Raw genomic sequence first — 20597 nt, forward strand, 5'->3', positions numbered from 1 at the left:
AGATGATGAGAAAAACGAAGAATTAACACCAACCTTGACTTTCAAGTTGCTTCAGGCACCAAGGTACAAATGAAACAAATTCAACAACAAAACAATTTGTGCAAACAGAAGCGGTGACGATCTGAAATCTCCCGACACATTTCTTTTTTTTTAGCTCTTCATCCACATGTTTTCTTCCACTGCGTGAGTCTTCATGTGTCTCTTCACGCAGTGGCTCTGACTGAAGGCCATGTCGCACACCGGACACTTGTAGGGTTTCTCTCCGGTGTGGATCCTCATGTGAGTCGCCAGACTGCACCGGGCCGAAAACTGTTTGCTGCATTTGCTGCAGGCGAACGGTTTCTGTCTGAAGTGATGTTTCATGTGAGCTTGCTGCTGATGCTTCGTGTGAAACTTCCTATTGCAGATGTCGCACTCGAACACTTTCTCCTGGACCGCGTAACCCGAGTGACCCTTCATGTGCTGCGACAAACTCTCAAAGCTGCGGACGGACTTGTTGCACACGCTGCAGTGGTACAGCTTCTCGCCCGTGTGTTTGGTCATATGAACTTTGAGGTTTAAGTTCGAGATGAATGATTTGTCACACAACTCACACTTGTGAGGTTTGTCCTCCACATGGACCCAGCTGTGATTCTTCAGCGCCGACTTCTGAAAGAACTCTTTGCGGCAAATCTTACACCCGTACGTTTGCTCTCCTCTGTGTCGAGCCATGTGACCTTTGAGGCCGCTGGCGGAGATGAAATACATCCCGCAGAAGTTACAGCTGTGAGTTTTCTGGTGGGTTTGAAGGTGACTCCTCAGCTTCTCTGCAGACTCTGAATGTTCTCCACAAACTCCACAAACGCTCTGCAGGTCGCCCACGTGACTCCAGGCGTGTTTTATCAACATGTTCATCGACCCACGCAGGATGCTGCAGACTTTACACGACAGATGAACGTCACTCTTCTCGATCGGCGCCTTCGGAGACGACGGGATCGACTTCCTGCTTTTTGTTTTGACACCAGAACGTTTGATCCGTCTCTTTGTCTTCACTGAGATCTTCTCCCAGTCATCGTCTCCCTCACCTTCAGCTTCACTCTCAAACAGAACCATAAAGTCTTTAGCGGATTCTGGCTGGGTAGAAAAATCAGTAACTTCCTCTATCTGCATGTCTTCTTGTGTTTGTTCAACTTGGATGTTGTGGGAACTAGGAACAGAAGTAAAGAGTTTATTGTCACATATGTAAGAAGGGATTAACGTTTTGGGCGTTTTCTGTGAAATATGACAAATCTGATGTTTTCTGTACTTACTTTGTGTTCAGGCTTGTTTGATCAGAAGTTGATGGAGAATCTATTTGTCTATGCAGATGGTGAGTTTCTTTTTGTTCCTGGAACAAGAGTTTTGTTCTTAAATCGTATTTCCAACAAAAGCAAAGACCCAATCTTTAATAAAACAGCCAAGAACACAGAAACTGAAACACATTATGCATTTTTTAAAGGATGGAAGAAAAGAACAAAGAAGGTTCCTGTGGTCTGTGGTTCAGACAAAAACAAAACTGGATCAGAGTGTACCTTCAGTCGGATGTAGAGGGCTGAATGTCCCGTGGACTTGATGCTGCTGTAGATCTGCTCTGGTGTCATCTTCTCCACTCTGAGCGGCTGCAGTCTCCTGCTTTGATCAGTGATGAAAATATCAAAAGGTTTATCAGCAGCCAGTTGAGGGAAGGTGGACTTCAGCAGGTCCAGGAAGTCTGCCTCCTGCAGGCCGAGAGGACACTGCAGCGCCTGCTGCGGGTATTTCTGAAACACTGAAACACAAACAGACACAAAACATGATGATGTAAGATCAACTTGGAAGAAGTCTCTGCATCACCACACCTGTAGCATCTTCTACTGGTCCTTTATGCAGCCCCTCAGTTCAGCCTCTGTCTAAAACAGGCCGTTTTAGCTCCTGTCTCTTTAAGGCCCCCATCCTGATGAGCTGACTCTGTTCTGTTTGGCCGCATTTCTACAAACGTTCACCTCAAGTTTTGAAACTTTGACCGTGTTTAACATACTACATTAGAACAATATATCCATCCATCCATTTTCAGGTCACATCAGGCTGAGCACTGAAACCCAGACATGCCTCTCCTCAGTGAAGCTCATCAGCTCCTCCTGGGGGCTCCCAAGGCGCCTTCTTCACAAGGACAGTCCAGTACAACACCTGCATCACTGCTGATGCTACACCGATCCACCTGTCAATCTCACGCTCCATCTTACCCTCACTGTGAAGAAGACCCCAAGATACTTAAACTCCTCTGCTTGGGGCAGAAACCCCCCAACCCTGAGGGGATAATCCAACTTTTTTCCAGCAGAGCACCATGACCATTGGAGGTGCTGACTCTCATCCCGACTGCTTCACATTCGGCTGCAAACCGTCCCAGAGCCTGTTGGAGGTCTTCACAGAACAACATCAACCACAAAAAGCAGAGAGGTGATTCTGAGGTCCCCAAACTGGACTCTCTCCTCCCCCCCGGCTGCAACTTGAGACTTTGTCCATGAAGATCACAAACAGGATCAGAGACCAGGTACAGCCCTGATGGAGCCCAACACCAACTGAGACCAGGTCTGACTTACTGCAGAGAATGTGAATATAGCTCTCACAGCGGTTGTATAGGGACCAAATGGCTCGCAACAGAGACCCTGGTACTCCAAACTCCCACAACACCTCCCACAAGGTCCCCCGAGGGACACGGCCGTAAGCCTTCTCCAAGTCCACAAAGCACATGTAGACTGGATGTGTGAACTCCCCATGACCCCTCAAGTATCCCTGTAAGCGTGAAGAGCTGGTCCACTGTTCCACGACCAGGACGGAACTGACTGATTACGGTGATCCTCCGATGGTTGGAGCACACCTCCAGTCCCCATTTTTAAAAACACCCCTGTCTGCCAGTCCATGGGTACTGTCCCTGACCTCCATGCACCATTGAAGAGGCGTGTCATCCACACAACCCAACAATATCCAGAACCTTCAGCATCTCAGTGTGAATCTCAGCCCCCCGAGGAAACCTGTCTGCTGCTTCAGGAGAACCCCAAACCCGCCAGGCCCTAAAGGCCTCCTGTACTGCTGGTTCTCGGGTTGCCACCCCGACCGACACTGGTGACCTGAACATGTCCCACTCCATGTCCCTAACCTTCCCCAGGATGCAGGAGAAATTCCTCTGGAGGTGAGAGTTGAAGATCTCCTGGACAGTTTACTCTCGCTACGTTTAGGTTCCCAAGGTCTGTCTGCGGTGTGTTGTAATATTTCCTCTTTAAATGTACCGTTGGTCGAGAGCACACTGATCTGAGAGTCCAGGATGCGGATCTGGAGGTCTATGTGATCCTGTGGTTCAGTGATGCGACGTCTGCTGGCGCTCCTCTTGTCAGACTGAACTGTGGGAGATGATGACCTAAAACATGGAGATTGGAAACATTTTAATATCAGAAAAATAACAAGCTCATTCTCATGATTTAAGCCCATCTCTTTGTTTTTGACGGACCTTGTGAACAGGCTGCTTTCATCGGCGGCAGACGCAGAAAACTGAGCAGCAGCATCGTTGTTCTTCAGCTCCTCCGGCTGCTGAAAGAAGAGTTTACATTTCAAGTTATGTCTTCACCAAAACCAGTGACACTGAATGACTTTTACTGGTTAAAAAAGCAAATGACAAAACTTTGAAAAGAAAATTAGTTTGAGAAAATCTGTGACTGACAAAGAGTGATATTTCAGGACTAAATCTGATGTTTAGTAGAATAAAGCTTCATTTAGACAGGATGAACATCACAGGTGGAGGAGGAGAAGAAAATAAAATCATCACATCACATTTTCTTCAGTCTTGAGTTGTTCATCATGTTACACTGCAGACAGCAGCTTCTCCCAGCTAACTCACTTTTAATGGAAACTATTTGACCAAATGTAAACAAAGCAAAAAACAACAAGATGAAGTTGATATTACAAAAGCACATTAGATCAGTTATTCCTTAATGGAGCTCAAATCCAAGGACGTCACTACATGCAGGATTTAATTAGAAGAGTTGTTTATTGCAGCTAATGTTTACTGTGGCAGGTTCAAATCTCCCAATCTCTGCTACACACAGAGAAACCGTCTGAATGGAGCTTTAGACAAAAACTGCAGTCAGGTACCTTCAGTAGGGTTGGGCAATTAATCGAAAAATAATCGAAACCGACATTTAGAAACTCTCGACTTAATCTTGCTCATGTCAATTAATGGTGGTGTTCACTGTTGCCATGACAGTAAATGTTGCATATCTTTAAAGATCATTTGAACCCAAACCATGATCTTTACATAGTTCTAATCAAGTAAACTAGACATTAACCACAGCGTCACACCTTAAAACATCATTATCTTCACTCCCTAAAGATCCTCATGTGTGAGGGCAGCAGTGTAAAATACAAAACTAAAGATACTATGAAAATACATCATTGTTCATCAAGGGAGGAGATAATCGTTCATTAATCATAATCGAGGTTAAAAGTTCAATTAATCGTGATTTTAATTTAAATTTTTGCAATTATCGCCCAGCTCTAACCTTCAGTCTGATGTAGAGTGCTGAGTTTCCGGCTCCGTTGGATTTGATGCTGCCGTAGATCTCCGCCGGCGTCAGCGTTTTCACCGTCAGAGGCTGCAGACGCTTGTTTCTGTCGCAGGTGAAGACGTCAAAAGGTTTATCAGCAGCCAGCTGAGGGAAGGTGGACCTCAGCAGGGTCAGGAAGTCTGTCTCCTGCAGGCCGAGAGGACACTTCAGCTCCTGCAGAGGGTATTTCTGAAACACTGAAACACAAACAGGGAACAGTAATGAGAAGGTGATTGTTGGTCACTAAACATTCTTCACTTTTTGAGATAGTTTGGCATAATTTTAGGTGTTGACTCAGAGAGCTGCGCTGATTGGTTGACTGACAGGAAACATCTTTTTGGGGACATTTTGACGTTATTGTTCACAGATGTGCAGATGATGATATTAATAATATTTCGATTATCTTTTGGTTTTTGGACTATTGGTCAAACACAACTAAATTTTAAAGAGTTAACAGACTCAGAGAGTTTGGGACTTTTCACAGTTTTTCCATAGACTGTATAGAAATGGACGTAACATCCGTGACGTCACCCATTGGTTTGTGGACTGCTGCTCGGAGGCCAATAGTATCGGATCTGAGCAGCGCCATCTTGAAAATTTCAGGTGCATGCCGGGAAAAAAAGGAGTTCCGGTCCTCTGTTTCTTATATACAGTCTATGGTTCTGATTGGTTGGTTTGTAGTTGTGTAGTTGTGGGTCGTATCAGCGCTCTGCAACGTGACTGATGACCAAAGATTTCAAGTGTCTCTCAGACGGCCCAAAGGCTGAACATCTCAACACAGAATGAACTCTTTAAATGTACCGTTGGTCGACAGCACGCTGATCTGAGAGTCCTCCAGGACGCGGATCCTGAGATCTACGTGGGTCTGTGGTTGACTGATCCGGCGCCTGCCAGTGCTCCTCCTGTCAGACTGAACTCTGGGAGACAATAACCTGAAACACGGAGGTCAGCAGGTTAATAACAGAATGAAGCAGTAAAGACGAACGATGTGTTGTTTAACAGTGTCGACTGGTTGAAGCACCTCGTGTGTCCAGTTTGAGAGTCAGCAGCTTCTGTCTGAGCCGGCTGAAGCTCTTCATCAACGGACTGCAGAGTCTGATATCCAGACGATTCGTTCAGTGACACGTTCTTTACGGAAACAAACACACACCAAATAATATCATGTTCATGTTAGTAATATTAAAATACGATATGATAATTCTTCGGTAATCGCACGATGGGGTAATTTACAGGGTTACAGCAGCAAAGTGATTAGTACAAATAGAAAGAGCATTAACTGAAAAAGAACAATAAATAATAAGTAAACAAGCAAAAAGAACAATTGTACAAGAGGAATATTGGTGTTGTCAGAATGATAATATTCTGAGTGTAATATTGATATTGTAGAGATTTCAAAGTGAACTGAAATAGAGTTGTTCCGATTCCGATACCAGTATCGGAAATGCCTCCGATACTGCCGAAAATGCTGGCATCGGTATCGGAGAGTACTGGAGTCCAGGCAGTGATCCGATACCACGTAATTTATTAGAAATAGGAATCTATTTACTGGTTAGCTCCGTTAGCTCCGACACAGTTCTTCTTCGCCGCTCTTAAAACAGTTGCGCTGTGCTGCTACGGCAGCTGCTGTTTTAAAGGGGCGAAGAAGAATTGACACCTGACGCCTGACACCTGTTACAAGGAGCTAACGTTAGCAAATCATGTCGGCGGTTTGGATGTACTTCACAGTGGATGTTCCCACCAGTAAGACGGTGAATAATTATTCCTATATTTATTTAGTTAAGTTGCTGTTGCACTACTGTTTTATACCGTTCTTTTTAAAAATAAATGGCTTCCATTTGCTGTATTCATTCATGTTTTACAAAGGGTTTAACCTGAGCCAGGCCTTACCACTATGATAATCATATCACAGTCATGCAGGCGTAGTATGAATTTTTGTTTTTTTAACACAATGGTATCGGTATCGGCCGATACCCACAGCACAATTATCGGAATCGGTATCGGGAGGGAAAAAATGGTATCGGAACATCTCTGAACTGAAAGAAATCGTACACCTGAAATACTGATATCAGACAGTAGTGTCCATTAAAAGTGCAGTTTGTCAATCGTCCTGGTCAGAGGTGTTTGTGTGAAGAGTTGTGTACCTTCAGTCGGATGTAGAGGGCCGACTGTCCTGTGGATCTGATGCTGCTGTAGATCTGCTCTGGTGTCAGCGTCTCCACACTGAGCGGCTGCAGTCTCCTGCCTTTGTTGGTGATGAAGATGTCAAAAGGATTATCAGCAGCCAGCTGAGGGAAGGTGGACCTCAGCAGGTTCAGGAAGTCCGCCTCCTGCAGGCCGAGAGGACACTGCAGCTCCTGCAGCGGGTATTTCTGAAACACTGAAACACAAACAGAGAAACTTTTATTCATCCAGTCAGAGAAACCTGAAACAAGATCAACTGTTGGCTGCTTTTGGCCAGAGTCACTCTTTAACCCTCCTGTTGTCCTCAAGTCAAGGAAGGAAGGGAGGAAGGAAGGAAGGAAGGAAGGAAGGAAGGAAGAAGGAAGGAAAGAGGAAGGAAGGGATGAAGAAGGAAGGAAAGGAGGGGGGAAGGAAGGAAGGAAGGAAGGAAGGAGGGAAGGAAAGAAAGAGAGAAGGAGGGAGGGAGGAAGGACAGATGGAAGGAAGGAAGGGAGGAGGGAGGATAGAAGGGAGGGAGGAAGGAAAGTATGAAGGGAGGAAAGAGAGAAGGAGGGAGGAAGGAAAGGAAGGAGGGAGGGAGGGAGGGAGAAAGGGTAGGGGAAGGGATGAAGGCAGGAAAGAAGGAAGGGAAAAGGGTAGGAAGGAAGAAAGGAAGGAAGGAGGGAAGGAAAGAAGGAGGGAGGGAGGGAGGAAGGAAGGAAGGAAGGAGGGAAGGGAGGAGGGAGAAAGGAAAAGAGGGAGGAAGGAAACAAGGAACAGTCAAAACAGACAGGGACAATTTGTCTTCGACATGAAGGTTTAAACGCACCACCGGACGAGAGAACGCTGATCTCAGAGTCCTCCAGGATGCAAACCCTGAGGTCGACCCGGTTCTGCTGTGGTTCGCTGGGCCGCCGCTTCACACGCTTCTTCCTGTTAGACCGAGCTCTGGGAGACAAAAACCTGGAAGATGGAGATTAAACACAGAATAAGAGACGAGTTCTGATTGGCCAGCAGTCGACTAGATGTTAATATAATGATACTGAGCAGGTTTGTACCTTTTGTGCTGTTTGTTTTTATTGGTTGTGATCATGTTGGAGCTCGACGGAGAATCTACAGCAGCGTCTTCGGTCTGTGAGAGATGAAGCTCTTTGTCAGCGACCGGCGGTTCATTTGGTGCCTGAAAGTTTCAAAACAGTAAAAAACAGAGATGCTTAACCTTCGTGTCCTCCCGGGTCAAATTGACCCCGTCTGTTTTGACTTTTCCTTCTTTCCTCCCTTCCTCTTTTCCTAATACAGTGTATTAGGAATCTCTAATACAGTGATGGGGCATAATATGTAAGGTTTAATAAAAACCACAAACAGGATCTAGTCTGGTACCTTCAGTTTGATGTAGAGGGCTGAATGTCCCGTGGACCTGATGCTGCTGTAGATCTGCTCTGGTGTCAGTGTCTCCACACTGAGCGGCTGCAGTCTCCTGCTGTTGTTGGTGATGAAAACGTCAAAAGGTTTATCAGCAGCCAGCTGAGGGAAGGTGGACCTCAGCAGGTTCAGGAAGTCTGCCTCCTGCAGGCCGAGAGGACACTGCAGCTCCTGCAGCGGGTATTTCTGAAACACTGAAAGATTTATTCATTCAGTCAGAGTCCAAAAACATTTAAACTGTTTAATAAACGACAGTCAAGTGAACTTATTTAGATTTGGACTGTTTCTGATATTATGATATTAATTGAGTTAATAAATGGCAGATTAATCAATAATGAAAATAATTTAATTAAGCAGAGACAAGAAACACAAATATTCCACATTTCCACATTCTTTCATGCGTCTGTTTTAACTTTAAGCTTTAAAGCTCCTGATTGTTACCGTTGGTCGAGAGTACGCTGATCTCAGAGTCCTCCAGGATGCGGATACGGAGGACAACGGGTTCCTGCCGGTCACTGATCCGACGTCTGCCGGCGCTCCGCCTGTCAGGCCGAACTGAGGGAGACGAAGACCTGAAAGAAACAAAGACTATTTAAAACTGTCCTGCCTTTCACAGCTGTATAAAAACATCTGGCTTTCAGTCAGTCGCCACATATTTTTGAGTTGTAACCAGGTGGGGAGTTCCGGTCCTCTGAAATGAGGCCAACCCGGAAGTTACTTAAAACTGCATTCTATCAAAAGGCCACCAGGGGGCGACCGTTTTGGTGTCAAAAGGACTTCCGTCTCTATACAAGTCAATGGAGAATTCACCAACTTCTCACTTGATTTCTAACCTCAGTAAACGTTTTCAAAATGTGTTTATGGTCTCAATCGCTAGTTTAAAGCCTTCTTCAATGCAGTATGATGTTCATTTGGGACATTTTGGCCTCCCTGATTTTATATGTGACGATAAAGCAGGGTATGCATTAGGGCGTGGCTACGTGGTGATTGACAGGTTGATTGGTTCACAGGTTCAGGAGGGCGCCTCATGCTCCTCCTGATGCCCATATAAGTAGAATCCCTGTTTTTATTTTTCCCAGCATGCACCTGAAATTTTCAAGATGGTGCTGCGCAGATCCGATACTATTGGCCTCCGAGCAGCAGTCCACAAACCAATGGGTGATGTCACAGATGTTACGTCCATTTCTTATATACAGTCTATGGTTGTAACATCCTTTTTTTCTTTTTACCTTGATGCCGTATCGAACTCCAGCGGTGTGAGATGTTCGTGCTCCTCTGTGGAGCTCCGCTCTGCTCGCTGCTCCTCCTCCGGTTCATCAGCGTAGCAGACGACGAGGCCCAGACTCTCGCTGTCCTCCACACCTGCACACACCAACAGTTCATGGCATTCACTCTGTTCTATCACAAAAATTGGTGTTTATTCATGAAAACAGCACAAACTATGATATGATTCAACTTTATACTGATTTACTAGAATCCTGAGTAATTTGTAGATATTGAAAAATTCAATTTTAGGACATATTCCAGACATAGCTGTGATTTAGAAAACAAGTATTGATAACTACATTACAGTGTTATGAACTGTTTACACACTGATAATGAAAGACGTACTCGGCTCATATTTGTACTGCCCCTCGTCCTCTTCACCTCCTCCAGATGCCTCCTCCGGCAGCGGCTCGCAGACAGGAAACAGCTGCTCGTCGTCTGGATATCGAGACGGACATTTAGTTTTTTAATGATTGTTGTTTGTGTAAAATGAAAAACATGTTTAGACAATGAAATGCTTTAAATGATACTAATATGTTCCAATCCCTTCTTCATTTTAGCCTCTTCTAACACTTTGTGCTCGGCTTTTGGTTTCATTCTCCACTACATGATTGTTTTTCAACTCACCCACAGTGCATTGTGACCTCCTAACTAGGGCTGGGCGATATGGACAACATAAAATATCACGATATTTTAGACCAAATGCCTCAATATCGATATTGCAACAATATTGTAAAGATGGCTGTCGGGGCTTTTACAAGATATTTACACTATGAAATCTTTGATAAATAATCATCAGTAATGTGGATATAATGACAAAGTGGGTAAAAAGTAAATAACAGAACAGCTAGAACAGTCTGTCTGTGAAAGTTCTCATTGGTCCAGGTCATAGTTATCTCTGGGAAATTCAATCGAGAGCAACTGGACTAGTAGTATAACTTGAAGACGTTTCGACTCTTATCCAAGAGGCTTCATCAGTTCATGCACGTCTGACTAGTCTGGGCTAGTATGACTAACTAGACTACATTAGAAGATCATGGGCCTGGAGGGATAGCTCAGGGCTTATGCCCTTTTCTATCCATAGTAGGTGGTCTTGTTTCCTATTTGGTCTTGGTTGGCGGAAAGAGAGGCAGAAGGAGTTGGAGGACTCTGGAGGTTGGAGGACGCATGTGGGCCAAGACAAAAAAATATATATATATATATATAAATAGTCTGACTAACTGGTGGAGGAACCAGGTATTTAACCTCTGTGGAGGAGTTCACAAAAGCCACTAGAGTGGTCGTTAGTGCTCCAGGTGTGGCTCAGGTGATGCTTCCTACGACAGTCGTTGAGAGACACGTGAGGCCAATAGTGAACGACCATTGTTCTTAGAGGCTGAGCTGTTGAACCTCCTGGTAGAGATGAAAGGATTTTTAGATGGGGGATAAGTGGTGTCGTAGACCCCCTCCTCTATTCAGAGATGGTTTCTCCACTTTCACATAGATGGCTCCTTTTACCCCTCTTTCAAACCAGCTGTCCTCCCTGTCCTCAAATAAATGTGCATTTTCCTTCAGGTGTAAGTAGACAGCTGAGCAAGGACCTGAGGAGTTGGTCCATGCGTTTGTTCAAAGGTTGATTAGTTTCGCCAATATACAAGTAATTACATTCCTCGCTGCATTAAACAGCATATCGGATTACTTTCCTGGGTGTGCGGTTTCTGTCTGAGTGTGTTACTGGGGTTGAAACATACAGGGGTTTGGTCTTTGTTAATAATCCTCCTGAGTTTATCCCAGAGACACATATGGAATGAATATGTTTCCTCAGCAGCCTCAGTGTTGCTGTTTTTTAAAAAGGTCCAACTAGGATAGCCAAAGGTTCTCAGGGCCCCCCTCGGGTGTTTTTGTTCTTTATCTTGAGCCTGAGTGGTGGTTGGTACATTATCAGCCCTGTGCTGTAGGGTTCTGATAACACCCAGCTTGTGCTCCAGTGGGTGGTGTGAGTCACAGAGTAGGCATTGGTCTGTGTGTGTGGGTGTATGTCACAGTCCAAAAAAGGCAGGTGGTGGTCTGGTAAGTTCAGAAAATTACATCATTTTACTGTAATGCAGCATTTAAAACCAGGAAAAGACAACTCTGATGACATATCGCAATATTACGATATCCTAAATCTAGTCTCATATCACGATATTGATATAATATCAATATATTGCCCAGACCTACTCCTAACCAATCATCACTTGCCCAGCCGACAGATTGATAAATAAAACAGTCGATTATGAGACTAAACTATCTTGGAAACAACTTTTAAGTATCTTGATTGGATAACTGTCGGGTGGAAACATCGTAACTTCATATTTTTTTGCGTTGGACAAACTAGATTTCAGTTGCCCAGACTGGCCGTATGTAAATAACCACCATTATTAATGAAAATCAGACGTGATTAAAGCTGGTTATTGGTACTCAATACCACCGAAATAAATTGATACCAAGTTGTATCGAAACGTCCGTTGTAAATCTAAAGGACACTGATGAGCTTTTGCTGTTCCTTCCTGCTGATATTCACCTTCTAACCTCGCCGACTTACTTTAAAAACACATTTTTATTAACTTGCTTGTCTGCATTAACTCTTAACTGGTTTTATCTTTTCTGTTGTGTATGATTTAAATGTTATTATTATGATTTTTTTCCCTAATTTTTGTTTACTGCCTTCATTCTGTGTGTCTATATATGACTATGACTATTATTATTATTATATGATTTCTTAAATACATGCTAAATTATGTTGTATTTAACATGCAATGACATTAAAGCATCTATCTGTATTAAAAAAGGAGAAAATCAGAAGGAACTCACGTTATTAAAACAGTCAAACTATCATTAAAGTGTGTCAGTAATAAGTTAGTTTGACTTGTGCACATTAACAGCAGTGAGGCCTGATATTAAAGGTTAATATAAACTCACTTTTCCGCATTAACTTTCTGTTGTGTGTGATTTAAACATATTATTACTATTACTATTATTATTTTTCCAGTTTTGTTTACTGCTTTCATTCTGTGTGATATATAACTATGACTATTATTATTGTATGATATATTCTTTATGCATGCTGCTAAGTGGACTGCTGCCTCATCTAGTGTTGTTATATTTAAAATGCAACGACATTAGAGCATTTATCTGTCTGTCTAACTCAAAATATCATTAAAATGTGTCAGTATAAGTTAGTTTGACTTGTGCACATTATCAACAGTGAGTTTGTGTGCAGGCCTGATATTAAAGGTTAATATCAGCAGGTTTCACTCTTAAAATTAACATCTTTAATGCATCATTTTCTCCCCTCTGTGTTTATGATAATGAACAGAGACGATCAGACCTGTTGTCTCTTGTTTGACCTGAGGCTGCAGCAGAAGCTCCAGCTGTCTCCTCTGCCGGTCGATCTCCTGCTTGAAGCCCGAAGCCTCCTCCTCATACCCGGCTACGATCCTCTCAACCACCACTAAGATTTCCCGCGCTGCTGTGGTCATTTTCTCTGAGACGATTCCTCTCACTATGTCTGCTTTGGACATGTTAGCCAGGCTGGTACCGAGGCTGTTGCCAAGGCTGCTGTCCACTGTCTCCGCCGCCATCGTGCTCCAGCTCAGCAGCATCACAGCGCGGGGACTGGCTGGGTACCGGTGTAGCAGTAAACACTGTCCGGGTAGAAACAGAAAGTGAGGGGATGAAAGGGCGGGAAAACACTACGAGAGAGGAACGAGAGATGGCGCCAAAACACACACAAAAAGTACTCAAACCTTTACTTCTGTAAAAGCACCAAAAACAACAATGTAAAAATACTTAATTACAAGTAAAAGTAAAGTATTATAAGATTGATGTAGTTAGTATTAAAAGTAGTATTACAGTATTAGAAGTATTACAGTAAAAGTACATCACTCATAATACTTATGTACTTTTACTGCAATACGTTAACTACATCACATATAATAATACTTATGTACTTTTACTGTAATACTGCATACTACATCACTCATAATACTTATGTACTTTTACTGTAATACTGCATACTACATCACTCATAATACTGCAGTACTTTTACTGTAATACTGCATACTACATCACTCATAATACTGCAGTACTTTTACTGTAATACTGCATACTACATCACTCATAATACTGCAGTACTTTTACTGTAATACTGCATACTACATCGCTCATAATACTGCAGTACTTTTACCGTAATACTGCACACTACATCGCTCATAATACTGCAGTACTTTTACCGTAATACTGCATACTACATCACTCATAATACTGCAGTACTTTTACCGTAATACTGCATACTACATCACTCATAATACTGCAGTACTTTTACTGTAATACTGCATACTACATCACTCATAATACTGCAGTACTTTTACTGTAATACTGCATACTACATCGCTCATAATACTGCAGTACTTTTACCGTAATACTGCATACTACATCGCTCATAATACTGCAGTACTTTTACTGTAATACTGCATACTACATCACTCATAATACTGCAGTACTTTTACTGTAATACTTTAACTACTTCACTCATAATACTTAACGTGGTTCATGTCTGGTTAAATTTAGGCACAAAACTAAATCCTGTATCTGGTTTGGGGTTAAGTAAAGACGGACCATGAATTTGGTTAAAACGAGCACAATCACAGATCTAGGGTTACCCAGACACTCCCATTAATAAAGTCTTTGGCTTTCTCACAAATACATGAAATACTTAATTACATGTATGAATGAATAATAGCAACTAAACTAATTTCAACATTTCTTTCAGTGATATCCTCAATATTAGTAAAGATAGTATCTCAGGTATATATTTATAAAATTATACTCATGATGATAAGTAGATATGATAATGACTATACTAAAAATTAATATAAAATGTTAAGGATGAAATATGTTTACTTCACACCTGCTGATTTAGAGAGCACTTACTGATTGAGTTTTCTGTAATGAAACCCATAGATATGAAACGTAAACAAAAGAAATGTTTGTGAAACATATAACCAAATGTACATCATTTTACTTTATTCTTAAAAAATACAGTAATAGAAAAGGCAAAACATAATGGTATATTTCTGGGTTGAAACATAATGATGTATTTTGAAGAAGGGAGATTTAAAGGAAGAGATGTGTTATTCTGCACTTACTAAATGAAAAAGCACTTAAGAAATTGAAGTTTAAAGCAACTGAGGTCTGAGTCTCTAAAACTGATGATGAATGAAGAATCTCACGCTCTAAAATAGCTCCAAAAAAATTAGAGACCAGGTGCAGCTGAGACAAAAACGAAAAAGCTGCACAAGGATATTACTGGGTGCTAAGAAGATAAAGTTGTTTTGACAGAACGATGATTGGATGAATCAACCTGGCCGTTGGGGAGCTGACACTTCCCCACGGACCTCAGCATTATTTTGGGTGTAGTGACACTTACATTGAAACACTGTGTCATGCTGCATGGACGTTGTCTGTGTGTGTATTGATTGCAGGATTTGTTGCCGGCAATAAAACTCTACTGCCTTCAGCTTTGAAGATTCCTGGTGATTTTTGAGACTCTGAAAACTTTGTGAACAACTGATCAGATCGATTGTCCAATATGATGCTCACAAGTTTAAACTATTTAAGCTCGGCAGTTTTCTTGCTATAATGCACCTTGGGAATTGTATTTAACGTTCAGTAGAGAACCAGAACATTTTCTTACAAAGTTTATCTTTTAGACTGACGTTACAATACTTTATACTCATATTTCACAATATTCAACCAGGACATATGAGTCTTTATTCCACTACAACAATCAATAATCAGTGGGGTTTTTAGCGTCTACAAGTCTATTTAATGGTTTAGCTGCTGTTGTATTGATTGTCTATTGCCATTGCTGTTGTTACAGTACTGTTTGTGCCATTTTGTGCCTACTAATCTGTTCTCCTACGCTTCCTGATGTGTATTCTGCTCATGTCTATCTAGCGACCCTGAGCTATCCGTTCATACTGATGCCTGTCTATTCTTTCTAGTGTTTGTAGGTCTTGTGTCTGACTGCAGATGGAAACTATACAATGGCTATACTCAGGTGCAATGCATCTGTTCTCTTTAAGATGAATTAATGCCAATTTATCTTTTCCTGCGGTTCTAAAACAGTCTGCATCATTTCAGTTCATAAAACACAGAAAATGCGCATAAAGGAACAATTGTATGTGATTTGCATTTGAATGGTAACTCTATGGTTGGCATGCACGGGTCAACATTATTACACTTTTTATTCGTTTTTTTATCAAAAAATGTTAATTCAATTATGTACAATTATGAGATAATGAGTTTCTACAACCATTCTAAGTTGAGTTTTTTTAAAGAAAACAAACCTCTTACAAATTCTTTTACTCCAGTTTCTAAATTGTGAATATTTTCTGGTCTCTTTCGTCCTCTGAGACAGTAAAATTTGGGTGATGACAAAACAAAGACATTTGAGGACGTCGCTTTGGGAAACAGTGACACGTTTCACCGCTTTATGCACCAAACAACTAATTGACTGATCGAGAAAATTGCCAATGAAAACAATAGTTAGTTGTAGCTGTAGAACAGTCGTCCATCAACTGAGCATCAGGCCATCCACTGCTGACTCTTTTTCCTCCTTGTGGATCTTCATGTGTGTTTTTAGACAGTGGCTCTGAGTGAAGGCTTTGTCGCACAGAGAGCATTTGTACGGTCTCTCCCCGTTATGTGTCCTCATGTGAACAGTCAAGTAGTGTTTTCTGGCAAACTTTTTCCCACAAACCCCACAAACAAACGGTTTTAAGCCCAAATGTAACTTCTGATGGGCTATGAGAATATTCCTGAAGAGGAAGGATTGTCCACATTCTGAGCAGCTGTATGGTTTCTTCCCGCTGTGGTTTATCATGTGTCTCTTCAGACCTCCCAGAGTGGACATCACCTTCCCACATTCGCTGCATGTGTGGGACATCTTCTTGTTGTGTGTTTGCAGGTGAGCATTTAATTGACCTGCCGTGGGGAACGATTTGCAGCAAACGTCACAGAGGTGCGGTTTGATTCTGTCCGTGTGGATTTTCTCATGTTCTTTCACTTTTTCGGGACTTAAGAAACATTTTCCACAGACTTGACAGCTATAACGTTTCTCCCCGGTGTGAATAAGCATGTGTCGGCTTAAAGCTCGAAAGTCGCTAACAGATGTGCCACAAACTTTGCAGAGGTATGGTTTCTCGCCTGTGTGACGTCTTCTGTGAATCTTCAGCTGGCGCTGGAAACAAAAAGACTGCGGGCAGAAGTCACATTTGAATGGTTTATCCTCCATGTGGACATGCTGATGAAAAGTCAACTTTCTCTTCAGATGAAAAGCTTTGTGGCAGATGTCACATTGATATGTTTTCTGTCCCGTGTGTCCGGCTGTGTGCTCTTTGAGGCTGCTTAAGTTGATGAAAGACTTTCCGCAGATGTCGCAGCTGTGAGTTTTCTGGTGGCTTTGAAGGTGACTCTTCAGCTCCTCTGCAGACGCCGAATGTTCTCCACAAACTCCACAAACACTCTCTGGATCGTCCACATGACTCCAGGCATGTTTTACCAACATGCTCGTCGACCTTTGCAGAACTGTGCAGACTTTACAAGAGAGAGGAGCGTCACTGTTCTCAGTCGACCGCATCTGTTTGCTTCTCTTAGTTTTGACTGGTAGCTTCCTCGTCGTCTTGGATGAGTTTAGTTCAGGTTCACCCTCTTCCTGCTCCTCATCGCTCTTGTCTGGTTTCCAGTCGCCATCTCTGTCATCCACCATCACCTCATCCTCCTCCTCATCTTCCTCATCATCGTCGTCACCTTTGCTCTCAGCTTCAAGGTCTTCAGAAGAAAGGGCTTCTGATAATCCACCATCTTCTCCGTCATCACCGTCCTCTGTTTCCATGTGATGTTGCCGTCTGTTGTGGGAACTGATATAAGAAAATAAGGAGTTTGATTATCTACATGTTCCTTCATCTTTGGCAGTATCAAAACGTCATTACTGAAGATACTTGTTTAATGATAAGAGGTCGTCTGCTTCTTTTGTGACTCACCTTGCCTGCAGTCTGGTTTCATCACTTCCTGTCAGTGCTGGAGAGGTGGACAGAGTGTCATTGGTGGCTTCGTCTTTTCTCTGTAAAGGGTCGAATTTTAAAGTCCAAATTAGATTAAATTGCACTTTTTTTCTCTACTACCACAACATACCTACTCTGTAAATCACTTGGCCTGTGTTCTCTTTTGACAAAAAAAAATCAGAAACCAAAAGGGAAACATTTTGGTTTCATGACAGCGCCCCCTAGTTTTACAATACATCTATGAAATACTGTTAGTTATCTGCTTTTATAGCTGCAGTACTTACTTTCATACACTGAAACAGATCATTTCATAAAGTAATAACTTAATCAAAACTTTTAATTAAGTGATAACATGCTGTTCTATTGTAGGCAGAGCAGACGGTCACACTGAGCCTGATTGCATCCTGATACTAAAGCTGGGTATCATTTAAAATCATTTAATACCAGTACCAATCCAAGTACCCTTAAGGTGATACTGATAACAACTGAGTACTTCATTCGAAACCCATCATGTGAAAAGAGGCATTAAATTGCATAAAATGCCACCACTCCTCCACATCTAAATGATAAGATTTTTAAACAAATTCACCACGACTTCACCACCACAGACGGGTTGTAGCTGCTGTGGCAGTGGACCAATCACATGTGGCATTAAATCCAAGAACACTTGTGTTGATTGGCTGTGAGCAAGTCCATACAAATAGTCATATTTTCTAGCTCTGGGTGTAAAAAGGATCAATTGCAGGTATCATTTGACGGGTGACGTTTCCGTACTACTTGGTATCGATTTATTTTGGTCGATACCTTGAAGGTATCGAGTACCGATACCCAGCTGTAGGTCTCGTTTTGCAGCTTAGTTTGTTGAATGAGCCACAAACTCAGCATCTCATTTGGACCTTCACCTCTTGCTCAAAATAGGAACACAACTTGACAAACTACCTTGAGTTGTATGTAAAGAGCTGATCCTCCTTTCCCAGTGGACTTGATGGACCTCAGGATCTCCTCGGGTGTCAGTGTCTTTACTCTCAGCGGCTGTAATCTCTTGCATTTGTCAGTCAAGAAGGCGTCGAAGGGTCGGTCACCTTCAGGCAGCTCAGGGAAGATGAACCTCAGCAGATCCAGGAAGTCAGCCTCCGTTAGGCCACGAGGACAATTCAGCTTCTGCACTCGATGTTTGTAAGCTGACGAAGAGACACATTAAACTAAATTAGACTCAATTTACTTTTCTTGAATTTTAGGGCGGAATTAAACTGTTTACCTCTTTTTGAAAGGACACTGATCTGCATGTCCTTTAGTAAGCAGACCCTGAGTTGCAGCGAGTGTCGTGTTTTTGTGTTTGACGATTGAGCTTCATCACGCCCGTCTGGCTTCCAGTCATCATCATCATCAACTTCCCCTTCGCTGTCCAATGCACAGATGAAAGATGGAGGTGGGGCGTCAGTAGCGCTTTCGTCGAGTTTCGTCGGGTTCTGGTACATATTTATGTCATGGTCCACGTGATCATCATCAAGGTCACTGGTGTCTAGGAAAGTACGCCCACCTACATCATCATCACTGTTATCATAATCATAATCGTAATAATCATCATCATCATCCTCGGCTTCCATCTGCTGTGTTCTTGCATCTTCTTTGTTGATCTCTACTCTTGAAAGAGGATCGCTGCAGGAACAAGAAAGTTTCATTACAAACACGGACAATGTTTGATGGTTATGAGCATTTCTTATCAACTTATCCAACGTACTCCCATGAAAGCTTTACTTACAGTAAGCACTGGGTATCTATTAAAAAATTACAATACCAGTGCCAATCCAAGTGACCTTAAAGTAATACCGATACCAATTGAGTACTTCATTTGATACCCATCATGAACAGAAGCATTTAAATTGCATAAAATGCCACCACTGCTCCACATTGTGTTGATTGGCTGAGAGCAAGTCCATACAAACAGTCATATTTTGTAGCTCTGGGTGCAAAAAGGTTCGATTGCAGGTATCGCTTGACGAGAGACGGTTCAATACTACTTGGTATCGATTTATTTTGGTCGATACCTTAAAAGGTATTGAGTACCGATACCCAGCACTACTGACAGTGCAGGTAACGTTTCCATAAAACTCACCAATGCTTTGGTCTGTTGTCTTTATATCTGATTTCTAGTAATTATCTTGTGTATGCTCTCATACCGCCACCCAGTGTTAGTATGTGTTAGCAGGTAGTAATGATGATTTCCTTTAGAGTTACCTTGTATGTTTCATGGTGTCATTGCTTGTTTGTGTCATCTCTGCTGTGTGTTCATGTTCTCTCTCTTTCACACACGTCTGCTCTTCACATCCAACCTGGAAAAAAGTAAATAAATCAATATTAAAGCTGCTATGATTAGTTGCCAACTAACAAATCAATCACCGACAATTTTGACAACCAATTAATCATTGAAAAATGTGTCTAAATTCTCTAATTCCAACAGGTTCCAGCTTCAATAACTCTATATCTTTCTTGCTGTCATCAAATAGAGAGAAATAAGAAGATACTTTAGACTTTGGAGTCAAACACAATACTTGTTAAAAGATGAATTCATTGTTGGTTTGAGTGTTTTCAGACAGTCTACCTTTGCTTGGATGTACAGCACTGATCTTCCTTTCCCGCTGGACTGAAGGGACTTTTGGATCGCTTCTGGCGTCAGCGCTGCAACTTCCAGCTGGGACATTTTGTTGGTGGCGTCGGCTGTGAAGACGTCAAACTGTCCAGTCAGCTGAGGGAACTTGGATCTCAACAGGTTCAGGAAGTCGGCTTCTTCCAGACCACGAGTACAGTTCAAGTCCTGCACTGACGACTTCGACACTGAAACGCAAACAAATCCATGAAAACATTGAAGATATGAACTCAGTTTTAATGTTATTTGTTCTGAATGAGAATTGAGGCCTTTACCTTTAGACCTTTGATCTTGCACGCTGATCGCAGAGTTCTCTATCAGACAGACTCTGAGTTTTACAGATCCTAGTTTCCGGTGCTTCCTCTTCACAGAAAGACCTCTGCAAGAAAACAGACAAATAAAGGAAACATCGACCAATTA

General features: G+C 42.3%; 2 protein-coding genes across 2 annotated transcripts; both read right to left on the bottom strand.

Moving 5' to 3' along the window:
• Positions 1-150: 150 nt before the first annotated feature.
• LOC134006275 (uncharacterized) lies at positions 151-13068 on the bottom strand. Its single transcript, XM_062445361.1, has 16 exons — positions 12793-13068; positions 9789-9881; positions 9407-9539; positions 8619-8749; positions 8136-8371; positions 7814-7935; positions 7585-7718; positions 6737-6972; positions 5617-5723; positions 5397-5527; positions 4551-4792; positions 3503-3579; positions 3285-3412; positions 1551-1786; positions 1290-1366; positions 151-1186 (listed from the first exon to the last, which is right to left on the bottom strand). Exons 1-16 carry the CDS (start codon positions 13064-13066, stop codon positions 151-153), a joined length of 3393 nt encoding a protein of 1130 aa, XP_062301345.1. The 5' UTR covers positions 13067-13068.
• A 2770-nt stretch (positions 13069-15838) lies between these two features.
• Positions 15839-20566, bottom strand: LOC134006095 (zinc finger protein 250-like). The gene is made up of 7 exons (XM_062445162.1): positions 20453-20566; positions 20133-20365; positions 19769-19863; positions 18789-19189; positions 18470-18711; positions 17510-17589; positions 15839-17386 (listed from the first exon to the last, which is right to left on the bottom strand). The coding sequence occupies exons 2-7, from the start codon at positions 20229-20231 to the stop codon at positions 16042-16044; spliced, it is 2262 nt and encodes a 753-aa protein (XP_062301146.1). The 5' UTR covers positions 20232-20365; positions 20453-20566; the 3' UTR covers positions 15839-16041.
• Between the last annotated feature and the right edge of the window lie 31 nt (positions 20567-20597).

The sequence above is a fragment of the Scomber scombrus genome, chromosome 23 (assembly GCF_963691925.1).
Source record: "Scomber scombrus chromosome 23, fScoSco1.1, whole genome shotgun sequence".
NCBI classification, from domain to species: domain Eukaryota; kingdom Metazoa; phylum Chordata; class Actinopteri; order Scombriformes; family Scombridae; genus Scomber; species Scomber scombrus.